The sequence below is a fragment of the Antechinus flavipes genome, chromosome 4, assembly GCF_016432865.1.
Source record: "Antechinus flavipes isolate AdamAnt ecotype Samford, QLD, Australia chromosome 4, AdamAnt_v2, whole genome shotgun sequence".
In the NCBI taxonomy this organism is placed as follows: Eukaryota; Metazoa; Chordata; class Mammalia; order Dasyuromorphia; family Dasyuridae; genus Antechinus; species Antechinus flavipes.
In genome coordinates this window covers 94683499-94710647 of record NC_067401.1, presented here as the reverse complement: position 1 = coordinate 94710647, position 27149 = coordinate 94683499, and the positions used below count along the sequence as shown (strand labels likewise).

At 34.2% G+C, this 27149-nt stretch overlaps 1 protein-coding gene across 2 annotated transcripts in view; it reads left to right on the top strand.

The window, feature by feature from the left end:
- EDARADD (EDAR associated via death domain) overlaps positions 1–21093 on the top strand; it is a 101067-nt gene extending 79974 nt beyond the window's left edge. For both annotated transcript variants that reach the window (XM_051993551.1, XM_051993550.1), the window contains exons 5-6: positions 8428–8470; positions 18799–21093. In XM_051993551.1, the coding sequence (XP_051849511.1) occupies positions 8428–8470; positions 18799–19178 (423 nt within the window). In that variant the 3' untranslated portion in view covers positions 19179–21093. The remainder of the gene's footprint in view (positions 1–8427; positions 8471–18798) is intronic.
- Positions 21094–27149: the final 6056 nt, after the last annotated feature.

Below are 27149 nucleotides of genomic sequence, written 5' to 3'. Positions count from 1 at the left end.
TATATTTATTTAGTTTTGTTGTCTTGTATGTCTTAGTGTGAATGATCTCTCCACTATCCCTTCATGCCTTCTCATATGATGTAATATTTTTGTCTTTACATAAATTTTGCTTAATGTTATCTACCCAATATGCTGAAAGCCCTCTCTGGCCTTTTAATATTGTGTAGTTATAAATGCAGCACTTGAGCTGTCTGTACATTATACCTTGCATTTACCAAATGATCTCTCTCCCTTTTTTAACCACACATGTCTTGGATTGCCTCTTTTATGTGCAAATCACTGATAATAGGCTGCAGCCTGCCTTTGTCTTCTATGAATCTTCCTATTGTCTTTTGGGTGGATTATCTGCAATTGTTACTCATGGCATTCCGTGATTCACAGATATAGCCATGCAGTATCACTGAGAGAAAACAGCTGGTAAAAAGATGGGCTTTTGTGGCAGTGAGAAATTTGGAGTCTGTAACTGAAAGCTCTTTGCAATTTCCCAAAACATCTGTAATGCTTGTACACACACACACACAACACACACACACACACACACACACACACACATCCTTTGCCCATCTGTCTCTGGCATAAACTAGAGAATATGGTGATCTGAGATGCCCAATGTGGTTTATCATTAAAATAAAGCTTGATCTGAATCCATTTCTAGTCGTTTGCATTTTTTCCTTAGTACTTTCTCAACAAAGAAGGCCTGGAACATATTATTTTGTAGCCCTGTGATTAATTTATAGAAGGACATAGTCAAAAATCACATAGGATGGGCAGGCATGGATGTGCAATAATTTGCATCATTGGAGGGACCAATCACATTAATAAGGTCATTATGGATCCACTTTCTCAGTATGAAGCACAGACTCTTAAGAAAACTTTTTCAGTTCAAAAGAATTCAGATAATAGTTGATCCAGCCAGTATCTCTTTTCTTATTTTCTATTTTGTCTTCTACTTATCTCATAGAGTTACCTTTTCCTTTAAAAGAGAGCTCAGATGCCTTCTTTTCCTTGAATCCTTTCTCCTCATTCTTATCACCTGCTAATTCCCTATCTTATATACACTGTGTGTATATATATGTATATATATACATATATATATATATATTCACTACACACACACACACACACTGCAGTCTGCCTTTGTATAGTGTCTCCCTACTAAAATGTAAGCTTCATTAGAAAAGAGATTGTGCCTTATTTGATCTTTGTATTTCCAATTGAATAGATGAGTGTGATTATTAAGTTTTTTTATACAGAAAAAGCTCTCTTAGAATGTTCAAGGATACTTGAAACATTCAGTTCTCTTAGCTTTTTAAGTATTCCCCTATAATCTTATTTCAGTGTAATTTGCACCATGAAGAGTTTGTTAAACAAACAGTTTAGCCCAGTCCTGTCTAAATGATCACAGATTCCTAATTAGTGGAGTCACAATTAATGAGGCTTGTATACTTTAAAAGGAATTCCAGCTGATTATCTGAATGTGAATCTGACTTTTAAGTTGGATTTAATGTTCAGCTCATACCCTCACTTAAATTTGGAATGTATGTCTGTATATATATAGTAGGAAAAATGAACTTGAGAAAGATGAAAGTACACATAAAATGAATGTGGTTCTTTCTAGTAAAAATTCATCTGAACAAAGGCTATCTTGAAAAAGATGCCTTGAATTTTTCAAAGGAAATATAAATTCAGCATATAAATTTTTAAAATTTATTTCAGCTAAAGTTTCACCTTATACTAGAAACTTGATAAGCAGGCCTCAGCTTACCCACCATATTTATCTCAGCATAAAAAACTATTCTTCATTAAGTGTCAGATCACCAGTCTCAAAACTCCATGTCTTTTTTTCTGACCAATGGCCTTAACTTCCATAGTATGAATGAACCCCAACTTCATGCTTGTAAATTAATAATAGGGAATTGTTTGCTTTTGCTCATGTTTCATCTGCTCTAAGAATTCCCACCACTCACTGGTTGCATGATCTCTCAGTCCTTGGTACCTCAGTGGGACAAAAGTCAGAGAGAGAAAGATACCTGTGATCCTATTTTCTCAAACAGATTTCTTCAACTGCTTTGTGAAATTCCTCCAAGTTCTAGTCTCATTAACAGTTTTTGACCTTAACTAGGCTGTCCATGAACTAAAATTTGATTTGTTTTTTCTCTTAACAAGTAGCACTTTTACGATCCACTTTCTGATAGAATTGTCTTCTAAAGTTTCCTTTGAGGAGATTAGGGCAGGGTTTCAATAGAAGAAAAGGAGCCCTAGCAATTCCAGAGAAGTAAGAAAAGAGAGTTCATTAAGTGCTTTCTAATGGACAATAGTTCAGAAAGTAACAGAGAGAAGCAGGACAGCTTTGAAAGAAATGTTGAATTTATTACTATTATTTTGTAAAGCAAGATGTTTGTAATAGAGATTCACAGTCTTGCAATAATCCTATTTTTCTATTCTACTTTGGGTGTGAAGCTTTTTGTGTAGAGCATTTGTTAAATTCAGGAGAATTTTCTTAAAATAAAGCAATTCTTTAATTTTCTAGATAGAGGTCCAAGCATATATCAAAAGTTATCTAAGAGCCAGGATATCTTACAAAATAAACTATTTAGAAGCCATTTAAATAAAACTTAGTGAGGTTTTTAAAAAATAAAATGAATTATAGTTTCACGATGGTAAATTTTTTAGAAAGCTTGTTTTAAAAACCCATACCAACATTTTCTGGGCTTACTTAAAGTAAGTTACTTAAAGTTATTTTTAAAGTACTGTCTCTGGAGTAAGAGAGCATTGTGTCCTTTCTTCCTGAAAAGATTTACATGAATTGATGCTGAAGTGAGCAGAACCAAGAGAACATTATACATAGTAACAATAAGATTATATGATGATCAACTGTGATGGACTTGGCTCTTTTCAACAATGAGATGATTCAAGGAAATTTTAATTGACTTATGATAGAAAATGCCATTCCCATCCAGAGAGAGAACTATGAAGAATGAACGTGGATGACAGCATAATATTTTCACCTTTTGTTGTTTGCCTGTTTTTCTTTTCCCTTTCTTATTTTTTTTCCTCTCTTTTGAGCTGATATTTTTGCACAGCATGGCGAATATGGAAATATGTCTAGAAAAATGGCATGTTTAACTTATATTGGATTTCTTGCTATCCAATATAGAGGTGGGGAGGAAGGAGAAGAGGTAGAAAAATTTGGAATGCAAGGTTTTGCAAAAGTGAATGTTGAAAACTATCTTTGCATGTATTTGGAAAAATGAAATACTATTTTTTTTTAAAAAAGGTCCTCTCTTATCTATTATGTGACCATAATAAATCATTAAAACTTCCTTGAGCCTCAATTTCCTCATCTGTAATACTAGGCAGTTGGACTACATGACTTCTGGGGTTCCTTGTAGCAGTAGAGCTCTGATATTGTGATACAATTTCAAGAGCCTAGATTATTTTTGAATTCCGAGTTTGAAGTCATAAATTGTGAGCACCACCTCCCTTTCTAAGAGAAATGCTTAAGATATGGGAATAGATCTATTTTCTCAAAAATCTGTAAGTGATATCATTAAAGCACTTTATGAATCAAGAGCATATAATACAAGTGAGAACAAACCCTCCCACCCCCCAAGACTACTTCATTTTATAACTCAGAGATTAACATTAAGATAATGTCAGAGCAGATTATAATTCTAGATTCCTAGATCTAATTGGGTAGCTAGATGGCATATTGGATAGAGTACTAGATCTAGAGTCAAGAAGACTCAAATCTGGCCTTATACACTTTCTAGCTATGCACTGTCACTTAACTCTGTTTGCCTCAATTTCCTTATCTATAAAGAGAGCTGGAGAAAGAAATGGCTAATCACTCCATTATCTTTGACAAGAAAACCCCAAATAGGGCCATTAAGAATCAGATAAAATTGAACAAATGCAGACTCTTCCATGATAACCTAAAACAAAAGATCATGAATATTAATGGATAGTCAATCTCTTAGGGAAAAAATCCTGCATTTGAGACACTCTTCTAACATAAGGTTAGAATATTGGTTGCATGACCCTAAGCAAATCACTCATCCTGTCACTCTTCAAGGCAACTCCCTAATAACTATAATTTTTTAGAGAAATTACTGACCTACATTGAAAGAAGGAGTTACCTCCCTGGGAGTTCCCTAAACAAATGAAATTGCAGGTTCAGTTTAAAAAAATTTTAGATATTTTAAGCAGTTTACTTAATGATTCTTTTAGTCATAATCCCCATCTGTACCTTAGGGATGACACTTCCCTGTCATACAACTCAGTAAAGTACTTTCAAGATAAAAGTAGGACCTTAGTGGAGTTGTGATCTCATCAATGTTCATCAATGCGGGCATCCCTTTTGACATCGTAGCTCTCAAATCATCCACACTTTCTCATAGTGTTCAGCTCTTTTTTATAACCTCCTATAAATCTCCCTTAGAGATGATCCAATCCACATTCACTCCAAGGACTATCTATCCAAAAGACCACTAATTCTTCCTAAAGTTTTTAAACAATTTTAAAGATTTTTTAATGTACAGTGCTTTTAATTCCAGTAAAAATTACTGTAATAATTTTCATTTCTCTAATAAATGCTCTATAAAACATATTAGTTATTAATAACTCAATGTATATTTTTAACCACCTTTTCTTGATAAGAGGCAGTTAGGTGGTAAAAATGAGAAGAGCGCTGAACATGGCATTAGGAATGTTCAAATGTGACTCTAGACTCTTACTAGCTAGATAAGTGTCTTAACTGCTATATCTCTCAGTTAACTCATCTTTTAAAAAAAAAGACCTTCCTCCTAAAGTTGTTTTGAGGGTCAAAATGAGATGATATTTGTAAAGTGCTTTGTGAACCTTAAACACACACACACACACACACACACACACACACACATACATACACACACACACACACACACACACACACACACACTAGAAAAATGCTACTGCAAGAGTGTCCAAGTACCAACATTCATGTTTCTTAGCATTACCACAGAAAGTTCCTGTTTCCATTCCTTCAGCCCAAGTTTCCAATTCAGTGGTTTAGGACACCATAACCAAAATAGAAAAAAAAAAAATCAATGTACCATGATCCTGAATTTCTGAAACAATGCAAGATGTGAAAAGGCAGGCCTCTGCATGACCTAGTAAATGAGGTCCCTAAAATTTTAAAGCTTTGGTGTTTAGTTTTGTGAAACTAAAAGGTCAGGTGGAGAAGGATCTATTCTGTTCCTTCAGCAACTATCTCAGTGTCCTTCAGCACATTATCAAAAAATGCTACTAGACTCGAGGGGCCAAGGAAATTACAGCCTTCAAGTTTATGAAAAGATATTGCATGAGTGACAGTGAATAGTTTTTCTTTGGTCCACTAAAGACAGTTTTGAGGGGAGGAGATTTAGTTGAAGCCGATGAGTCATTTAAACAAAAATAACTCCTATACAAAACACCTCTCCAATTGTTAGACATGGGAATGCATTTATCAAAGAATTTAGAGGAAGAAAAGGGGACTTCTTCTTTGAAGGAAAGAAGGAGAAAATATCTGTCTTAGGGCTAGAAAGGACCTTAAAGATCAAATCCAACTCTCATTTTTTATAGAAAGGAAAATGAGATCCAGGGAGGTTACAGTGACTTTAACCCAAGGTCAAAAGGAAAAGAAACTGAACCAGACTTGGAGTCCAGTTCCTTTTTTGCCAAATTCAGGGATCCTTTCATTAACAAATCTCTTTTGTGAAATGTCTTTGATGTAGTTCTTTCCAGAGACCAGATATTGGACTTTATAATTTCTTCAGTTCCCTTTCCCAGCTTTTCCCAGGATGCTATAATCCTAAATAATAAAAACAAAAACCTCGATGTAAATGCAGAAATTGAAACATGGATCTAATACAACTGATAATTTAAGAATCAAATGGAATAATAATAGTAAAGCACAATGCTTGACACATAATAGGCACCTAATACATTCTTCGTCCCCTTCCTGGTCTTAAAGATAGTCTGCCATGTTGGATATAAAAGCAAAGGGCATCAAATTATAGACAAACCTTGTCTCTGGAAAGAACTATATTGAAGACATCTCCCACCCAGATTTTGTTAATGGAAAGATTCATTTGGAAGAAGAGAAGTGGGACTCCAAGTCTGATTCTAGCTCTTTTTTTTTCTGACCTTGGGTTAAAATTACTCTAAGGAGCAGGCTTTCCTTCTCTACATATTGAGAGTATTGGATTTGACCTCAAAGTCCCTTCTAGCTCTAAATCTATTTTTTTTTTTGACAGTCTCAAAAAAGACCAGTCCCTTTCTCTTCCTCCAAATTCTTTGGCAAATGTATTCTCATATCTAATAATCAGAGAGGTAGTTTTTTGTTCTGTTCTGTTTTGGTTTTGGTCCTTTTGTTTACCACAGGAAGAAAAGAAACAGGTGCTACAGAGAGGGAAGCTTATTCTTCTGAGGTGAATTTAACATAAATGTAATGCTTTTGAATAACACTGAGACTGGGATACACTAAAAATTAAAAACATATTTAAAGTCGTTAAAATAAAAATAATCTAAGTTGTAGTCCAGATTATTATATGTGTGTATACACATGTGTCTGTAGATATATATATACATATATATACACAAATGCCTACATATGTATTATAAATATATAAAATTAAAAGTCTACAAATATTTTTAAGATATATAAATATATATTAGTGTGTGTATAGTTCATATATACATGCATATATAATATATAATACATATATTTATTTACTTTACATATTTATATATGTATATATAATAATATACTTATACATTATATAATACATTGTTATATATATTTAATATACAATATATTTATATTTTTACACTTGATGGATTTAAATATATTAATATGTCTTTTATCTATTTTTAATGTATTATATATGTATATTTATGTGTCTATGTCTACATATATACATATATATACAATAGGTATATATGTATTTATATATAGGTATACATTTTACAAAATACTTTTAGTTTAAGCCTTTTGAGGTGGGTAATACAAGTATCATTTACTCTCCTCATTTTATGGTTGGAAAAACTAAAATTCAAGGAGTTGAATTGGCTTGCTCAAGATTAGTAAGGTGGGATTCAAAAATAACAATGAGATAATTTATGGCAATTCCAATTGAGTTGTGATAGAAAATGCCATCTTCATCCAGAGAGAGAACTACAGAGACTGAATATAGATCAAAGCATAATTCAACTTTTTGCTGTTGCTGTTGTTTGTTTGCTTTTTTCCTTGTGTCCCCCCCCCCCACTTTGATATGATTTTTCTTGTGTGGCACAATGAATATGGAAATATGTTTAGAAAAATTGAACATATTTAATCTATATCAGATTCTAGCTGTCTTGGGGAAGGGCAGGGGAGAGTAGAGGGAGAAAAAATCGGAACACAAGATTTTGCAAAAATGAATGTTGAAAACTACCTTTACATGTATTTGGAAAAGTAAAATACTATTGAAAGGAGCAAAAAGCAAGCAAACAAAAAACAAACTAAGCCAGGTTCTCTGTCTCCAATTTCAGTGTACTTTCCACTCTACTTGCCAAGCAGCCATTAGGTTCTCCATTATTCTCATGAAAGCAACACCACTTATCATAGACTTCACTAATCACTACCACAACTTTGTTTTCTGGTTGGTATTTTGATGAGCTGAAGGTATGGTGGTTGAGAAGATACAGGCTTCAATCCTTCCAGCTGTGTGACTGACCACGTTGGCTAAGCTCCCAGTGCCCTTATGTCATTCTCTAAGATTATAAATTATACAAGAGTTACCTGTCCACATTGGTAGAGGGAACAATCCTCACTAGGATTGATTCCCTACATGATAAAATCCTTGGGCCAGACTCCCCCTTGCCCCAACTACCCTAAAAAGTTTTAGATTAATGCAAAAGGCAATGTGATAGAACATCTACAAATAATTAAATAAGCAGTGTGATCTATTATGGAGACAACTCTAACTAGCTGATTGTTAAATTTTCAGTGTGAATATTTACATCTCAGGAAACAACAAATTCTACAAATCAAGGCATGATTTATTGTTTGGATGATTGCCTAGACTTAAGAAATTAGATTAAACTTAAAAGTGTGTCTTATGGGATTTTTTGAGAGCTAGTTTTAAAATATTTACCAGCATACCCTTGTCTATAATGTAAAAAAACCAAAAAACCAAAAAACCCACAATCCTTTCATGTTTAAATATTTTTTGAAAAAGTATATATACTTTAAATTTAAGATATATTTATATCATTAAAGAATTACCTATTTTTTTTCTCTTGTGTGGCATATATTAAATTGTGACAAAATTCTACATTTTTATAGTTTTCTAGCTGATTAGTTTGGATTATCATTAGCTTTGTTTAATGTAAGTTTAATGAAGTTTGCTCTTTTTTTGTTTATAGCAAGAAGATGGCTATCCCGACAGCACTGGGGATCCACTTTCAGGTAACCTCTTAATGTTGTGTACAATGACAACCAGGTTCTGGATTTGAGAAAAAAAAAAGGGATTTTACAAAGTATTTTCTAACTAAAAACAAATCTATAAAACACAGAGACATTTTGAGAAATTGCCAAACTACCATTTGTTAAGACTTGGTTTACAAATGTGAAATTTGTCATTTTCTTCTCTAGCTTCTTTGACACTTGAGAAAACTGACTTGCCCAGGGTCATCTACCTAGTAAATATTTGAGAACAGATTTAAACTCATAAACATGAGTCTTCCTGATTCCAAACTCAGTGCTCTATCTACTGAACCACCTAGGATCAAAGGACCTAAATTCAAATCCCAGTTCTTCAGTTTACTCTGTGATTGTGTGCAAGTCAGTTAACCTCCCTTCCTTTGTAAAATGAGAGGATTAGACCAGATGTTCTTACTCAGAATCTTATGAAATTGAGAACTTTGTATAAATTATTAATTCCTTAGATTTTGTAGTCAGATTCTAGATGCAGCATATGTTGTGGTACTTTAGTCATTTTTTGGTTCTAAACAACTCTTTTTTACCCCATTTGGGGTTTGGCAACGATACTGGCGTAGTTTACTATTCCCTTCTCTAGCTCCTTTGATGGCTGAAGAAACTGAGGCAAGCAGGATTAAATGATATGCCCAGGGTCACTCAGACTAGTAAGGGTCTGAGGCTAGACTATAACTCAGGAAAATGTACCTTCCTTGGATACTCTTTCCACTGCACCATCTAGAGATGCAGCATGTCTCCATGGCTAAATTACATTGATGGATTTGGACACAGCAAATTTTTAAAATTGAACAACCTTAAAATTATTTGGCAGTGTCAACTTGACTCATTATGTTACATATGTATAAAATTAAGTTTTAAAATTCCCTTTATGTTTTCTATAATAAATCAGTAATCTCCAAGATCCTTGAAGTAGTTTGGTTGACATTCTTCTACATATGAAAGCAAGACTTAATCTTTCTTTTTTCCTTCTTCCCTTCCTTTGTTCCCTTCCCGTCCTCCTTCTTTCCTTTCTCCTTACAGACAAGTCCAAACTTTATTTAAAATTACATTTTAAGTTTAAAGTTACTAAACAAATCACAACAAAAATGTAAAAAAAGAGAAAGTGCAGGAAGCCTTGGGCATTTATCCTATAAATTTTAAAAGATAATCTTAAATTGCCTTCTAAAGTCCAGCATGATGTTAGTGGAAATAGTATTATATCTTGGAATCAGAAGACCTGAATTCAAATTGTGGTTGCATCTCTATCCCCAGTTACTATCTGTATGGCCTTGAGTAATTCAGTTTAACTCAACAAATATTTACTAAGAACTTACTAATGTGCAAAGTACTTGCAAAGTGCTAGAAATAATAATACAATAGCTTTTTAAATATGATATCTTATTTCATCCTCACAGCAACCCTGAAAAGTAAGTACTATTACCATCCCTATTAAAACTGAGTCAAATACATTTCTTTTTTTTTTTTTTTGCTTAGGCAATTGGGGTTAAGTGACTTGCCCAGGGTCACACAACCAGGAAGTATTAAATATTAGAAACCAGATTTGAACTCAGGTCCTCCTGACTTCAGGGCTGGTGCTCTATCCACTACACCAACCTGCTGCCCCAAATACAAATTTTTTAAGTAACTTGCTCACAGTCACACAGTAAAGATCTAAGGCAAGATTAAATTCAGTTCAATGATCTGTCCATTGGACCACCTAGCAAACACTGCGTGCAAGCATCTGATATTGTGCTGGAGGAGATGACAAATACATAGATGAGTAAAGATAATTTGAGAAGGAAGAGAGTGTAAATAACTCCTCTGAACCTTGTTTTCTTCAAATATAAAAATAGGTTAATTAGCACTAGGTGGTCTTTCAGATCCTTCCTACCTCTAGAGCTTATAAATTTTCCTTATATATTTTTTTGATGATCTGCAAATTTGTACCATTTTTCACAGTCCTTAATAGATTATAAGTAGCATATTGGAATTGAGAGGTGGGGGAGGGTAAAAATTGATACAGAAGTAATGATGACAGTTGGAAATAAAAGCCTGATTGACTGAGATGGAGAACAGATGAGAATTGAAATACTGATATAAAGCTAGAAAAGTTAGTCACTTGGGATTGTGGTGTTATAGGAGCAAATAGTACCACTATAAAAATTGATATTCATAATGCTGACCCTAAGCTATTAAGAAAAAGTCGAATTCTCATAACATCCTGAGGTTTTGGACCTTAGCTATCATCTAATCTCTCTCCAACATTTTGAGGATTAGTAAAAATATACAAAAATTATACAAATTTTTATACATGCTTAATATGTTCTGTTTTGAAAAGTATTAAAACGTTTGGTGCATTTCCAAAATATTTTCATCTAAGATAATTATTTTTAATTTTGTCATTTAAAGGGATAAGGTTTAGTAATTGGGGTAATTTGTCATTTAAAGGGATAAGGTTTAGTAGGTATTTTAACTAATTGTAATATTTGGGGCTATCCTGATAATGGCCAAAAAAGTGAGATATTGCCATAGTGAGAGGAAAAATTAGTGTGTGATTAAAAAAGAATCTTATTAAATGCAAATCCTTATGGAAGTCATGGGTATTGTTAAGCTAATAATGCCTTATGTTTATATTTAGTAGTTTTCTTCCAGTAGAGCTCAATTTACTCGATTTACATAATTCCATGTCTCTTTCCAAACATTCCTCATTCCTGAGATGGATAAAAATAGACAGCACTCTTTCAAGAAGTAAAACAAGACATACAACAATCAAATCAATTGTTCAAAACTCAGACAACTCATTAGTGGCAGTAATAGTATTAGGGCCCACAGCCTCCAAGTTGTAATCTCATAAGAATTTTTTAGGAAAGAGGTGGAAAAAAAATTATCTCTTATCTCACCAAAATGGACAGTCTCTCAAATGATGCAAGTTACTGCCTGTCCTTGTTTGCCCATTCTTTGTCTCTCTTTCCCAAGTCCTTCCATAAATGAACCAACTGCCCTCTAGTTTGAGACTGTGATAAGAATGATTCTTTATCACCTTCCATTTCTCAATGTAGTGACTACATCGTTGTATATGCACATATGACTGGATAGTTTGTCAAAACCATAAAGTGGCACTTAAATAATTTTGCTATCAACCATGTTGGAAACCTTACAGAGAAAAGCTATGTGCTTGCACATCCATAATGAAAAATAGTTAACTGAACTTTGATACAAGGATATATTTAATTTTACAAATCCTTTAAAATTAATCCCTTATATATGGTAAATATTTTTTCAATTCATAGAAGTTGACTTTCTCCAAAAGTCCCAATATAAAAATTCTCAATGCTAACTGCATTTTTTTTTTAAGTTATCAGATGTCTCCACTCCAGCCTCAGTTAACCTGGGGAGCTTCACTAGGAGTGATTTGAGATCTAACAATTGTGCTTCCATGCCTCCATAAAGTTCTGGGAAACACCCACATGGTAATAGTCCTCTAACAGCCAGAACATGCCAGATAAAAGAACATCTCACCTGCAAGTAGATCTATTAACTTAATCTGTGATCCACTGCCAACATCCTGATTGCAGCCATTTTCCAGGTACAATTAATAATGACCTTTGTGATTTCTTAGTCATGTTCAGATGCCCAATTAACTGTTAATTGACCAGTATTTTAGTCTGCAAGCCAAAAAAAAATTTAGATGCAGCCTAGTTTTACATTAGATCTTACTAGTTTCTTCTAACTGTTTGAATATTTGGTGCCTGAATTCCTCATAAAGCTATAAATTTCCAGCAATGAGGAATCTAAAAAACAATACTTTCAGCAATTTTCTGAATTATGTGAGCACTTCCATTCTCATATAGTTAGTTCAGATTTTTTTTTCATTTGAAATGTACAAGCACTATAATTCGAAAATGTCATTTAAAAGTAATATTCTCAAAAATAAAAGATGACTCATCTTTTTTGAAGCAAGTAACTATGTGATACATGCTCTCTAAAAGGCTCTGTTCTACCTAGGAAAGTGCCTGTTGCCTTCGAGTTCTTATTAATAATTGAATTAAGTGAGGGCAGAAAAACTGTAAATAGGCTCAAGTGTTTCTAGTCAAGGTTTGCTTGAAAGAACTTTCTATGTTGTTGACCAGAGACTTACAACTTTATTATTTCTTCCTTTTTATTCTTTTTCTGTCTCTTTCCTTTTTTTTTTTTAAACTGAGTCATTTGGGGTTAAATGACTTGCCCAGGGTAACATAGCTAAGAAGTATTAAGTGTCTGAGGTCAGATTTGAACTCAGGTCCTCCTTTCTTCAGGGCTGGTACTCTGTCCACTGCATCACCTAGCTGCCCCTTCCTGTCTCTTTCCTTTAGAAAATGACTTTAATATGCTGTATACTCGGTGTTGCTAAAGTACATTGATGGGAAATAAGATAAGAGCGTGGACCTCAGAGTCAAAATGACTTGGTATCAAGGATCAGCCTGACACATACTGTGTCATCCTGGGAAAGTTATTTAATCTCTCAAGAATCAGGGTAATTCTCTAGACTGTCAGTCTTAGTGAAAGTGTCCATTTGCTTTGGTAGAGAGAATTCCCCATTTGGGAGTTTTCTGTACCAGTGAAGTCATAGGCCCTGCTCCTTTCTTTATATACATATATATTCATTCAATAATACATATATTCATTGTGCTTTTCATTTAAAACTCTATATCCCATGAAAATGAATTCTCATTATGTATTTTTCTAAAAATAGAATGAGAAAGAGATGAGAGAATTTGTTAAGTATTTATTATGTGTCAGGTACTATGTTAAACATTGATACAAACCAATATAATAGGTAAAGAGGGGAGAAAAGATATAACAAAAGTTTATCATCTCTGGCAGTTACAATGAAATTTAAAATTTGTCAGTCTTCTCTTTCTATCCCTATAATGCAGGGTTTCCCAAAGGTCTTAGTTCCATTTCAAGGTAGTTTAATTATTCTGTAGTTTACCTGGTTTCCAAAAAAGGTAAAGTCTGGGAGTTGGAATCTTAAATGTTCATCATGCTACCCCCTCTCATTTCAAATATGAAGAAAATGAGAAAGTTATTTTTCTAAGGACCATACAGTTAGTAAGCATCTAAGCCTCTTAAGTCTAATGCTTAATACTTTACTCCACCCTGCTCCTCAAGGTACATTCATGATATTTCCAGTTTTTATGAAGATTTCTACCATGCTTGGGTGTGTATAATCCTAGAGGGTGATTTGATCTTTATGTAAAATCTTATAACATTCAAATGACTCTACTTGAACTTGAGTTAGATAGACAGATAGCACAGGCAGAGTTTCCAAATATAGAAAAATGCAAGAAATTTCTCTTTCATCAAAGTAATAAGCATGAAATAGCCTCATGGTTTACCCACCCAACTGTCCTGTGGCAAGCCACTCAGCCATAGCTTAGACTTTCTGTAAATCTCTTTCTTTACATATAGATTTGTTGTTGTTATTCATTTGTTTTTCAGTCATATCCAGCTCTTTGGGATTCCATTTGGGGTTTTCTTGGCAAAGATACTGGAGCTATTTGTCATTTCCTCCTTCTGCTCATTTTACAGATGAAGAAACTAAGGCAAACAGGGTTAATTGACTTGCCATGCAACTAGTGTCTAAGGCCAGATTTGAACTCAGGAAGATGAACCTTCCAGACTCCAGACTCCAGAACTGTGGCCATTGTGCCACCTAGCTTCCCTATCATAGATCACCATAATACTATTCTCAATATTCTCTTTCTGATCCTTCTTTATATTTCTATATAGTATTCAAACTAGAGTTGCAGGTATGAAATCTTTTCAAAGCTTTAGCTTGTTATAAGAAATGTCCATCCTTTCTTCTGTATTTAATAAGATACTTAATTCAAGTACTTAAAAAGGATCAAAGTAATGAATTCCCTGCCCAAAGTATGAATGGTGGGACTCATTGCTTTCAGCTTCAAAGTTCAAAATGGAAGGCATCAGGCAATAGCAAAGCTAGATTAATGTAGAAGTGACCGTATAAATACATGGTGGTTATTATAGAATCCAGGTGAGTTTTGAACATTAGTAGACTTTTCCCTTTAACACCAATTTAAAAAAACTCAAAGGGCATTTACAGCTTTGAATCTAAATCTCTCTCTTCAATGAATTCTCTTATGTTTTACAAAAATACCTGATCTTATATATTTATTAAGCACTAACACTTTTCTCTCACCATCATTTTTCCTTTAGGTTTTAACATCTCTAACATCTAAAAAATAATAATGAATCTGTCCTATCATTTAAGGACAACAGAAATCATAGTTAACAATTAATTAGTGCTTTTTCTACATGCTCAGTTTTACATGGCTTTTAAACAATTATGCAATAATATTGACATTTATTAAAATTGTTGTTTAATTTGAATTTTGTGATTTCCAGATCACCTCTCCCCCCATTATTATTATTTTTTTCCTTTTGGCATTACCCATTCAACCCTTTCATGTGTTACTTTACATTGGTAGGTTTTTAAAATATGGCAGGACAAAATGTATCTGGTAGATAAAACATGTTCTACCTCCCACACCCCTCAGAAGGGCTAATTATAGTCCATGACTCTCACGAGCTGCTTTAAATTCACTCCTGTTGCCAAGCTCAGATGAATTCCAATATACTAACTGGTTTGTCAATTTAGTGATTGAAGTACAAAGAACAAAACAAAACCCACAAAGGCAATCATTCTTTTGGCACATCATGCCTTTTCAAACCAAAACTAATGCATGCTCTTACTAGTGATTTAAAGAAATGAAATTATTTTACAAACTGAAGATTTAAAGTAGTCCTACTAACACATTAGTAGCTGGATTATTCTTTTTTTCTTGACTTTTTCTTGATTATTTCTTTTTCTTCAATATAAAAACAAAGGTAGCACAGAATTATATAGGCATGTGTTCAGAAGAGATTATTTAAAATTCCTCAACCCAATCTTTACATAACATTAAATATAATTTTGCATCAATACTATTTTTAAAGGGTGCTAGAATAAATTTGGTATTGTCCCTTGCTAGTTAATTCTGATCTTAAGAAGTTCTATCTTATATCTAACCTAAATCTCTCATATTATAACTGAAGTCTGTGTCTCCTTTCTCCACTCTTTATGAAGATAAAAGTGATTTTCTGTGTAGTTCATTTACATGGAGACTAATATTAAGAAATCTCTTCTTAAGCTACTTAATCTTTGGATGTTGGTTTTTCTCAGCATTCCTCCTTTTTGGTCCATTCTAATGAACAAAATATGTACCAATTTTCTTTTAAGAAGCCCTTCTCTAGTTACTCAAGGACTCTTCAAAATCGAGTTACTTTTACAAATATCCAATCTTCCTAGAACATTGACCATTATGAAAAGTGGCCATCCTCATAAAGTGGTGGAGGTACAAATCTTTTTTTTTCCCCCTGAGGCATTTGAGGTTAAGTGACTTGCCCAAGGTCACACAGCTAGAAGGAGGTAACAGATCTTAAACACAATCCCTGTTCCTAGGAAGCTTACATTCTAATCAGGGTATGAGAAATATTATATACAAAGTACATATTATTAGGTAACAGTAATATAGAGTAACATATGATATGAGAGAAAGTATGGCATTGAGTGGGGAGGATGGCCTGAGAACCCAAAAGACCAACTCATGCAAATTGTTAGGGGCTAATCATCTTGTTTCTCAATACCTCCTAGGCAAAGAGATCCAGCCTTTCATTATGGTAGAGGGAATTTTGCTCCTCTAGGAGGAATCACAAGTCCAGATCCTATGTTTGCCACTGCGTAAATAAACTAAAGCGATAGATGGCAAAGTGCTTTTGTGAGTTGTGAGTATAAAGGAAGCATCAATAATTGGGAAGGATTTAGTAAGGCTTAAGGGAGAAATCATAAAACATATTAGTCTGAGATACCCATTTCTTTTATATAGATAGTCTAGAATGAGCTGTGACCCTTACTCAAGGCCCTTGTGACCCCTACTCAAATCAAAAAGAGTGAATTTCTTTATAATCAATCACAATTTTAACCTGACCAAAGTGGAGTGTTGTAGACATTTGGGAACATTTGGGAATTAGCTTCTTTGCTCTGGTTATGTGGAGACACCTAAAGTTAGCTGGTAAGAATTGCTTGCCAACCCTATTACCAACCAGCTCCATTTTCCTTTATCCTCTCAGTAAGATACTTAAATTCACTTTAAACATTAAAAAAAAAAAAAAACCCTCAGATATGAACACTATCTTACATTGGTTCAAAAAATTCATGTTGCAGAAGAATTGTGTTTTTTTACATAATGAAAACTTGGAAGAAAAATCTACAGCTGTTGGATTTCTTTCTTTTTTTTTTTTTTTCAGCCTGATTCTCATCCTATGTACATAGCAAAGGTTTTGGCTCAGCTTCAAAGAGAGCCCCATGGGTGAAGAAAACACAGAAGGATGATAAATTGGCCATAATTTTTTTTAAATCAGTATTTTGACATTGTCAATTATCACTCATTTTCAAATATGTGTACAGGGTGGATTTTCAAGTTTGTGTGTATGTTTTTAAAGAAATGTTTAAGAGTTTTTCAGTCATTTACACCCTAAAGTACTGTGTTTGGCATTTAAAAGCTGTCAGGCTTGACTTTAAAATTGGAAGGGGGATGGGGCAAGTAGGAGAGAGGCTATGTACATGCCTGGGCTGGTTAGTTCAGATGGGGTAGAGCATGGTGCTAATGAGGGTAACTTTGATACACAGATGGGCAATTTATCTTTGTTCAGAGAAAAACCCTTTTGGGAATTCCTAACTCAGTCCAACTATCTCACAAATGCATGTTATTAGTTATTTTGAAAAAGTTATAAAAGGACTAGGAAAAGGATTCTTCTGCCAGAGTCCTCCTCTGATGCCTAATTGTGCCATGGAAGTTATTCCTGAACCTGGAAAGCTGTGCCAGCAACGTACAAGATCTGACAGGCAGGTCCTACCAAGGGAAAAAAAAAAGCCTTTACATACAGACTCAGCAGCACATCCACCATACTTCTGACATCTGGGGACCAACCTAGCTAAGTTCAAAGACTTACCAGGGTGGCCACAAAGGGATAAAAGTTTTTGGCCACAGCAACTCCCAATGACCCGCTGAGTCATAGAAGATTGGCTATTTCTGTCAAGGAAGGGAGTAAAGATCCTTGAAGTTCTTAAGAAGGGGATTGTAGTTAATTGAGAGCAAGCCCTTCCTCATTACTGAAATAGTAGCTAATCCTTACGTATAATAGGAGTCAGCTCTGCTTAGAGGGCCGTTTACCTGCTTTTGTACTACCTGAGAGCTAAGAACAGTTTTTACATTTTTAAATATGCCACAATATTATTTAAAGTAAAAACTGTTCTGAGTTCTGAGCCTGACAACTTCATTGTAGAGGAATGAAAATTCTGTATATAAGAGGGAATACGTATGTGTTTGTGTGTGTGTGTGTGTGTGTGTGTGTACACATATATATAAATACATACATATATATAATATATGTATATATAATATACATTTGCATATATGTATATCCATAATGTTCATTGAAATATACATACCTATCTCCATTATGTATCCATTATCTATAATATATATCTGTTTTACATACATGCACAGAAACAGTGACAGCATGGTGTGGGGAATAGAGAGCTGGAATTGGAATAAAGAAAACCTGGATTCAAGTTTCACTTGAATATTCACGTATTTTCAGTATGACTTTTAATTTCTCCAGGCCTCAGTTTTCTTCTCTGTAAAATGAGAGAGCTGAACTAGATAATGCTCTCTTCTAGCTCTAGGAAAAGTTCCTCCCTGGAGTTCCTTCATATTGAGGAAATCATAGATCTAGTTTAAAAAAATGATGGAAATATTTATTTTCCTTGGCTATCTCATATCATATAATTGAATGCAACTGACAACTCAGAGGATAATGGGATTAAAGCTAGATGAGACAGCCAGGCGTGTTGAGGCACACCTGTAATTCCTGCTATCAGAGAGAGAGGAAGGTTGATGGAGCTCTTGAGCTCAGGAATTCTTACTGCAGTGAGCTCCACCTTAGTATCTGTACTAAATTCACTGCCAGTATAGTGAGCTCCCGGGAGTGGCAGGTCACCAGGCTACCTAAGTAGAGGAAAGCATTATAGATTGGAATTTGAGCATATGAAAGAACTGGGTGATCCACGTGGGACTAAGCCTATCAATAATTCCTGCTGCCATTCCAGCCTGAGTGAGATGGGGAAAACCAGTCTCAAAAAAAAGGAAGCAAAAAACCCACCTATCTGTGGTTTTCTTGTTGACTTACTGGAACTTACTGTTTCTCCCCTACAGATATAAAGAACAACTCTTGCCAAGAAAATTGCACATGTTCCTTATGCTCACTCCAAGCCCCCAACATCAGTGACTTGCTCAACGATGAGGACTTGTTAGATGTGATCAGAATAAAGCTGGATCCATGTCACCCAACAGTTAAAAACTGGAGAAATTTTGCAAGCAAATGGGGAATGCACTATGATGAATTGTGTTTTCTGGAACAGAAACAACAGAGTCCTACCTTGGAGTTCCTGCTCCGGAACAGTCATAAAACTGTGGATCAACTGATTGAGCTCTGTAGGCTCTATCATAGAGTTGATGTGGAAAAAGTCTTGCGGAGGTGGGTGGAAGAGGAATGGCCAAAGAGGGGACATGGAGACTACCACAATCACTTTTAAAAGCTTTCTTCCTTTATTCCATTGGTTCTTTGGACATTAAAAACTACTGTAGATTGGGATGGAGGGGAGGACAGAACATTGATCTTTCTCTCTTTTTTAAAAGTATTTACTTCAGAAAAGATAACATTTGTGTCCCCAAAGCAGTTTTTTGTTTGTTTTTTTTTATTGTTGTACAAGTGTGTGTATGTGTTTGCACATCTGTATTTTGATTTAATGTTTGAATCTAGAACTTTAGGAGGATAAAATAAAGTGGCAGGCAGGCTTATACAATAGCCAAACCCTATCAGTAAAAATGCTTTTGTTCCTTCATTAAATCAGATTATCCATTGACTTTAATGATATAGACTGTAAGAACAATTCCCAGGGCCAAAAATTGTTGATGAATCCAAAGGAATCATATGTAATGTCTGCCAGATCAATAGATTTGATTTCCATTGCTTGGAAGCCACACACTGTTAAATGATTATATCATTTTATTATAATAACATTATTATTCATCCATTGTAAGGTGCTAGAAGGCCCACTTATTGGGATATTAGTATTATCTTGAGGTTGCCTTCAGTTAATATACGTATCTAATATCATTGAATACCATTGTACTCTTTCAGGGATCTGAAGATAGATGTTATTTGCTCACTTTTTCAAAGAAAGACATTTTTAAAAAATATATGTAAATATTGTAGAAATTAGAATAAAGTTTTAGAGCAAGAACTTAGGTCTAGGTAATTGTGTTCTACAAGGAGAATTTTCCATAGATAGCCTTCAAAATCTTTCATACTAGCTGTGAATTATTTTAAAGTAATATAACATTCACTTCTGCATCTTCCATGTGAGACTAATATTGAGTGTCTTGCTAGTGAAGGGTTTTAAGGATCCATTAAAAGGTCTACATGGATCGACTGATCTTTCCTTAAAACATAGCTATCTCTAACATCTCTTTTATCAGCTAAGACAGGTCCCAGCAGTTCTACAAAAAGCACTTAGTTAAGAAGTAAAACCTCCACAAGTGAGAATCCAGGAATCCAACCAAGAAAATTAACAGCTTAGCTCAGAGATTTTTTAGTATTCTGTCTTAATGGTTTATTAAAAAAATATAGACGCTCCATTGGGTCTATATGGAAGCCATAGCAAGATTGTTCAGTTTCCCAGAGTATCATCTTTTCTTTATTCTTTAGTGGGAATAGATAGCATTATCTCTCACAGAATCATAGAACATTAGAGCCAGAAAGAGCCAAGAAAGTCATCTAGTGATGGAGTCCTAGTCAGGACTAGAAGGAAAACCTGAGAAGTTGCCTAGTCCAACCTCCTCTTTTTAGATAGAGCTTCAGGTTTAGTTAACTGGTGGTGTTGCCCATGGGGAACACAAGCACAATAAATAGGGAGTCAAACCCATTTCCTCTAATTCCATTGTGCTATTTAACTTCCTACTCTTTCGTTTTACAAATGAGGAAATTGACTCCAAAAGCTTGGATCATTTGTCCAGAATCACAAAGTGTATTAATAGTAAAGGCAGAAATAAAACCCTAAATGCTTTCTCAATCCATTGCTTTTCCCCCCAATATACCAAATTATCATCTGATCAGAACTGATTAATTAGGCAGTAATAATGTGGTTGTTTGGCAGGGGGGGGGGGGTCGGTGTTGAAGGGAGGTACAAAAACTAGTTCACTCTTTAAAATGTAGATATTTAGATTAATTCTGGGTTTAATTCTTTTAGAGCATTTCAACCTGATATCTGGCATTCAACACAGTCCAAATTCCTGGTTTATTTAAGTAAAAATAAATGTCGCATGTGAGAATTAGGTACTCAAAGCCCTGAGGCTAACAGTTTTTTTTTCTTTTCTTAGAGTGCAATGTCCTTCAACATCAGTAAACTGTAAAAGGTAACTTAGAATAAAACTGTTTGCTAAGCCACCCACACTCTTTTCTAGCAATACCTTATAATAGTTTTCATTTAGAGCTTAATACTGCTAATTTAATCAACTTCACCGTGACAAGATGAACTTTAAAATAAAAGAAACAATAAATGGTTGTTAAAATTTCTGATCTATTCTGAATTATTCCCAATTTACTTTCTTTTTTTATTAGAATTATTGTAAGATGTAATTGAAACAATTTACAATGAAATGTTATTTAAAAAAAAAAGAGGCTTTAATAAGTTGTTAAAGAGAACTGATTAACTATTCATTAAATTTTTATTCAGTGTTGACAATGGAATTGGCACTATGCTGAACTTTTAAGTGAAAGTTCCCCTCTGGGTGCCTGGTTAGCCTAAATGTGGCTTTTTCATACTTCTTCCTATAGACTTTGTAAGTATATGGAACTAAAAAGGTAGTGATTATTTAGCGGTGCATAAATAGTAACATAGATCAAGGTACCAACGCTCACAAGCCATTCTTATTGTCTCTTAACATCTCTTTCACCTTTTTAAAAAAATTGGATTTTCAGAATATATATTACCTTCAACATACTTCAGTCCTTGTTGTAAAAATGGCCATTCTTGCTACATGGGCATAGGAATTCCACTTCCCTCTCCGTTATCCTAGGAGATTTCCTTCTTCCTTTTAACCTCACTACTGTAGACTCCATGCTGCCTTAGATTTCCATTTAGCCAACCTCATTAACAAGTTCTCAATTTGTCCTACTGGCCAGATCTGCAATAGATCAGTATAGTAGGTCCTCAGCTAATGATCTCCCCCAAATGCTCATAGCCATCCCTCAGCCTTCCCTAAATCCAACCATGATGGGAGCTGTGGGAGCCCCAAATTTTGATAACTAACAAATGGAAAAAAGTTGAATCTCTGCTTTCTTGTCAGGGCTTAGTGGGAAGAAGGGAACTGTGGTATATTGTTAGGTATGATAACAAATCTTATAGTACTATTGATATAATACTCTTTTTTAGGTAATTTATAGATAATTGTAAACTAACATGGGAATCTACCATATGGGATATCATTTCCATGGGAAAATGTGTTCTTAGTCCCAAACAACCTACTTACAAATGAACTTTTGTAACATATACAGCTCATTAATAAGTTGAGTATGTCCTATTTTAAGTCATTTTATAGGCATACTATGTGAAATGACCCAGTTTTTATTTATTTAGATTACCTTTCCTTTCTTGTTAGTCCAGAAACCTTAGCTGAGAGTTGAACAGAATATAGACCAAAAGTTGTCCCTATCTTTTCACTTAGTAATTAAGGGGACTTCCACTGAAATCTAAATGAGATATGGACCACAGCACACAACCTACTCATTTGCATCACTTTTTCCAAAGTAGGTAGATAACTTCCTACTAACAACTTCACTATTACATCTTCCACTTACTTATTTTACTACCATGTTATGAAATGTTTTGAGTTCTTGATGTTTATAGCAAATATAGAAGTCAACATCTATTTACTGCTATATTAATCTTTCTCTGTCCATTTGTTCTAAAATCTGGCATACCCTGATACTTTCGAGGCAGTGTTGTTTATAATTAGCTAAAGACAGAAATTATACCCATTAAATAATGTGCTAATCAAAAGTTTACTGCCACCGGGCAGTTAAGTGTAGGGTGAGTTTTGTACACATAAATTCATGAGATTAAAAAGTAGTTTGATCCTCAAATAGAAGTAGGCAAGTCAAATATGTATGCTAATCCCAAACTTCTTAATAATAGTCATTTCATGTTAGGTAATTACATCAATATTAGAAATGTGCCTAAATGTGGCTTTTTTATACTTCTTCCTACAGTATTCATTATAAACCTTGTAAGTATATAGACTTATGGAAATTCATATAGTTCTATGGACTAGGAGAAATTCAGACAAAGAGAAAGTGCAGTGAAAAAAAGAGGTTGGGAAAGTAGAAATAACTTCATAGTATATTAATCATAGTAGTTCTAATTTTTAATAATCTAGTACAAGCCCAATAGCTTTATTCTAATGCTGTTCTCAGTCCATGAAGGCTTAATTGTCTTGGTATTAAATACTTTTGGTTCTTTAATAAATTAAACTCCTTAGATATGACCCATAACAGATACTTTTCCACTAAATTTTCATTTGTTGGCTCCTATGAGATTCCAATGTCAGTAATACATGGCACATTTTGTAAATACATAAGTAAGCAACATAACTACTGCTTGACTGGAATATATTGTTTCTTGGTTAATTTAAGGATTTCAAAAAGTCAATTGTCATTTAGATACATTTAATACATAGGAAAAAGGAAAGAGGAGATCTGTCTAATTGTTGTTCCCCTTCTCTCCCTAAAAAGGAGGAAGATTTTGCTGAAGTCCTCTTTAAGAATGTACATTTTATAATACACAAATCCCCCCTCCCCTATTAGTTTTATAAAAGAGCATCAGACTGAACAAGTAGAAATGGTGAGTTGAAGGTAGCAATATAGTGTAACAACTAATGGTTAACCTGTTTTAATGGTAAAATTAATAATGAATTTTAATGTGATACTGCCCTCTGCTGGAATTTAAAAGCTATGGAATTAGAAGCATTATTTCTGACTTGCTGCTACTTAAGCTCTATAGTAACAATAGATTTGGAGTCAGAAGGGGAGGTCTTAGAGGTCCAAATCCCTTCTTTTACAAGAAAGGGAGCTTACCCATACAGGTTCAGTAACTTACCCATGAGCTTACTACAACCAGCCACGTTTTATTTATGCATTTGACTACTTTCTATAATTCTAGCAGATATGACCAAATTAACTCCTAGAATACCTCTGTAATACTCCCATAAAATAGAAAAATGCTAACTATCCAAATTTTATAAATGTAGAAACAGAGAGCCTAATTACATTGTGGAACGTCTCATAATGAGTCAGTGGCTAAATTTTGGTTCTCCTTAATCTAAAGAGTATGTATCAGGTCACCTAACTTTCTTAGTATCAACATATGGTTCTAATCTGCTCTAATAGTAGTAGAGTTTAAGGACGTACCCAATGACCCCTGATAATAGGACCTTCATTCTGGGTCTTATTTCTTTAGTTTTTCCTGTGTAGATCCTGGGTTTGTCCTGTTTGATGTTTCTCCTTTTAGGTAAATGAAACTTTGACACAAATCACATAATTAAATGGTGCAGAGGCCAAGGGTAACTTTTCACATCAAAAAGTAATGTGTGGGTTAGTAGTATTAACCTCTCTGACCTGTCTTTAGAATGTAACATAAAAATGTGATTTTTTTTTTTTTACATTTATATATGCTATTAATAGCTAACACATAGCCAGTTCTTCTATTCACCTTTCCTTCTAGAGGAGTAAGGCATACCTTTATTCAGTTTTTACTAAAAGCTACCATCTCTACTGAAAAGATTATTTCACATCTCTTAGACTATCTTCTTCTTCTATTTGCCCTCTCCTTAGTTCCCCATCTCAATGATCTTGGTGATATGCATTTGAAATTTTCCTCTGGTTTCAAGAGTCAATATATTTTATATATGCACTACAACCTTCTTCCTTGGTGGTGTTTTATTGTCTGTTTGCCTAGCTTTTGAATACAGATGGTATTTGTTGAACTATTTTTCATTTAATTAAAGGTGATTTAAAATAAATGAACATATGATTTGTTAATATCAGAACTCCCTCCCCCCCATTTTTGTAATCAGTACATACCTGCATTAGAATCCTAAAAACCACTTTTCAATTATATTCCAACAATGCCAGCTTAGTTAATTCTGTCTGTAACTCTACTTTTTAAACCACATACCACTGGTGGCAAAATGGATATGGGTGCATCTCATTCCCACTGTATTCCTATGTTTTGAATGTTGTTGCCAGAATTTATGTTGGATATCCTTAGGCTGCTGTGAGTGTTACTGGATGGAACTGAATGGCCCTGGTGATGAAATCAGCCCCAGCAGGTCCCTGTCTTCTGCCTTCCTGGATATACTGGGCAAAAGCTAAGAGAACTTTTCACTATTGTTCATGATTTCTGTCCTACTGGCCATAATTGGATCTAAGAGAACAGAATCTAGATGTGGAAATGCATATTCTACAACCAAAGACGAAAGTTTTTATCAACTATTTTAGGAATTTGAAAAGGGCTTTTTATCTCAACTTCCTGAACTAAGCCAGATTTTTTTTTCATCATCTTAAAAAGGAAAAAAAAAATATTGCAATCCATGAACCACAATTTATTCCTTTTAACTTGACAAGTACCCTCAGAGACTCCATGGAGAATATTTCTCCAGCTTCTAAAGCATGGTCCCTTTTTTGGGGGTACTCTCCTGTTGTGGCTATTGTACTGTATTTTTTTATTTGTGTTGTATATGAGGCTTAATTATGGATATCCTTTGTTATTTTGTATTTTTCTTACAAATAAAGACTTAAAAAAAACCAGTCTACATAGTGATAGATGCTATCATAGCTTAAATAAATGTCAACCACCATCATCACCACCCAATAGGATATTTACTGTAGTTTCCTGCCACCTACATACAGGGAAACTTGCATTATATCTTCCTGGGCACAGAGGGGTGAAATGTGATCAACAATGAAAAAAGTAGTCCACTTGTTAGAGCTCTTGCTGCCTCTGCATTCCTCCTCCTACCTCTTCAGAGGGAGCAGCTTTAAAGGATCACAGAATTTCTATCTGGAGAAAACCCTAAGATCATTTAAATACTCCTCATTCTACACATAAAAAAGCTGAAGCCAAGGGCAATTGAGACTAGCCTAAGCAACCAATTAACTCACATTTATCAATCACACAGATGGCAGTCAGTCAACTCACATTTATTGTATCAGGCACTATGCTAGGTCCTAGGGATGCAAACCTGAGAGTCCTTGCCCTCAACAGACTTACACTTTACTGAGGGCATACTTCATGGTTATAGTATATAATCTACATGCAAAATAAATGCAAAGTGATAGAAATTGAGAAAGGAGTGACTAACAACTAGGGAAAATCAGGAGAAATCTCCTGAAGATGGCAGTTGAGCTGAACCTTGAAGGGAGATGGGGATTCCAAGTGAGAGAGGTGAAGAGGAAAATTATTCAAAGATTGGAGGAGAAGGTTAAGAGGTTGAGCCAAAATGCCAAGTATGCTTCAGTTTTTACCAAATAAAGTAAAACATGCAGATCAGGAAGAGATGGAAATAACAATAGTTACTCATACTTGTCTGTCTTTACCATTCATAAATAACTTTCATGTACATTATCTCATTAAGCTACACAAAAACCCTGTGAGATTTACAGTAATGATATCATCCCATTTTACTGATGAGAAAACTGAGGTTCTGTTTAAGTGATATGCCCGAAGTTAGTGAAAGTCAATTAGTGCAAAATATAAAGGATTTGGCTTAGAAATGCATTACATGAACCCTACAAAGCAGAAATTTTAATTCTTCAATGTCAGGGGTATGCTGGTACATTTTTAACAACTGACTTTCTGAAAAAATATACATGAAACACTTTTTAAAGTTCAATCTGTGTGTCTGAATATAGACTGAAGCATACTTTTTTTTTTTCATGAGGTTCTTTTCTGGAGGAATGAGATCTATGTTTTCCTTCGCAATATGACTTTTGTGGAAATGTTTTACATAACTCCACATGTGCCTTCTCAATGGGGGGTGGGTGATGGGGAGAAAGGGAGAGAATCTGGAACTCTAACATCTTAAAAATAAATGTAAAAATTTGTTTTAAATGTAACTGGGGAAAATAAAATATTAAAATAAAAGTTATAAAGTTTAATCTACATCATTAACATTTCCTCCACATTTTTATAAAATCTAAACAATCAACTAACTAATAAATCAAATCTTGACTTGTGGAATTTGCAGATTTCTGAACTGTAAATGATGTCACTGAAAATTTAACAACCAGCTTCTTCCATTGGTTCCAATACAATCTTGGATTTTATCCCCTGAAATTGCAACATCTGGATGGTGAAGGGAAATACCTAATGCTGTCATAGATAGCAAAAGGAAGTCTGTAAATATTTTCCATGAGTGCTTGACCAGTATGACTCACTGACATGTGG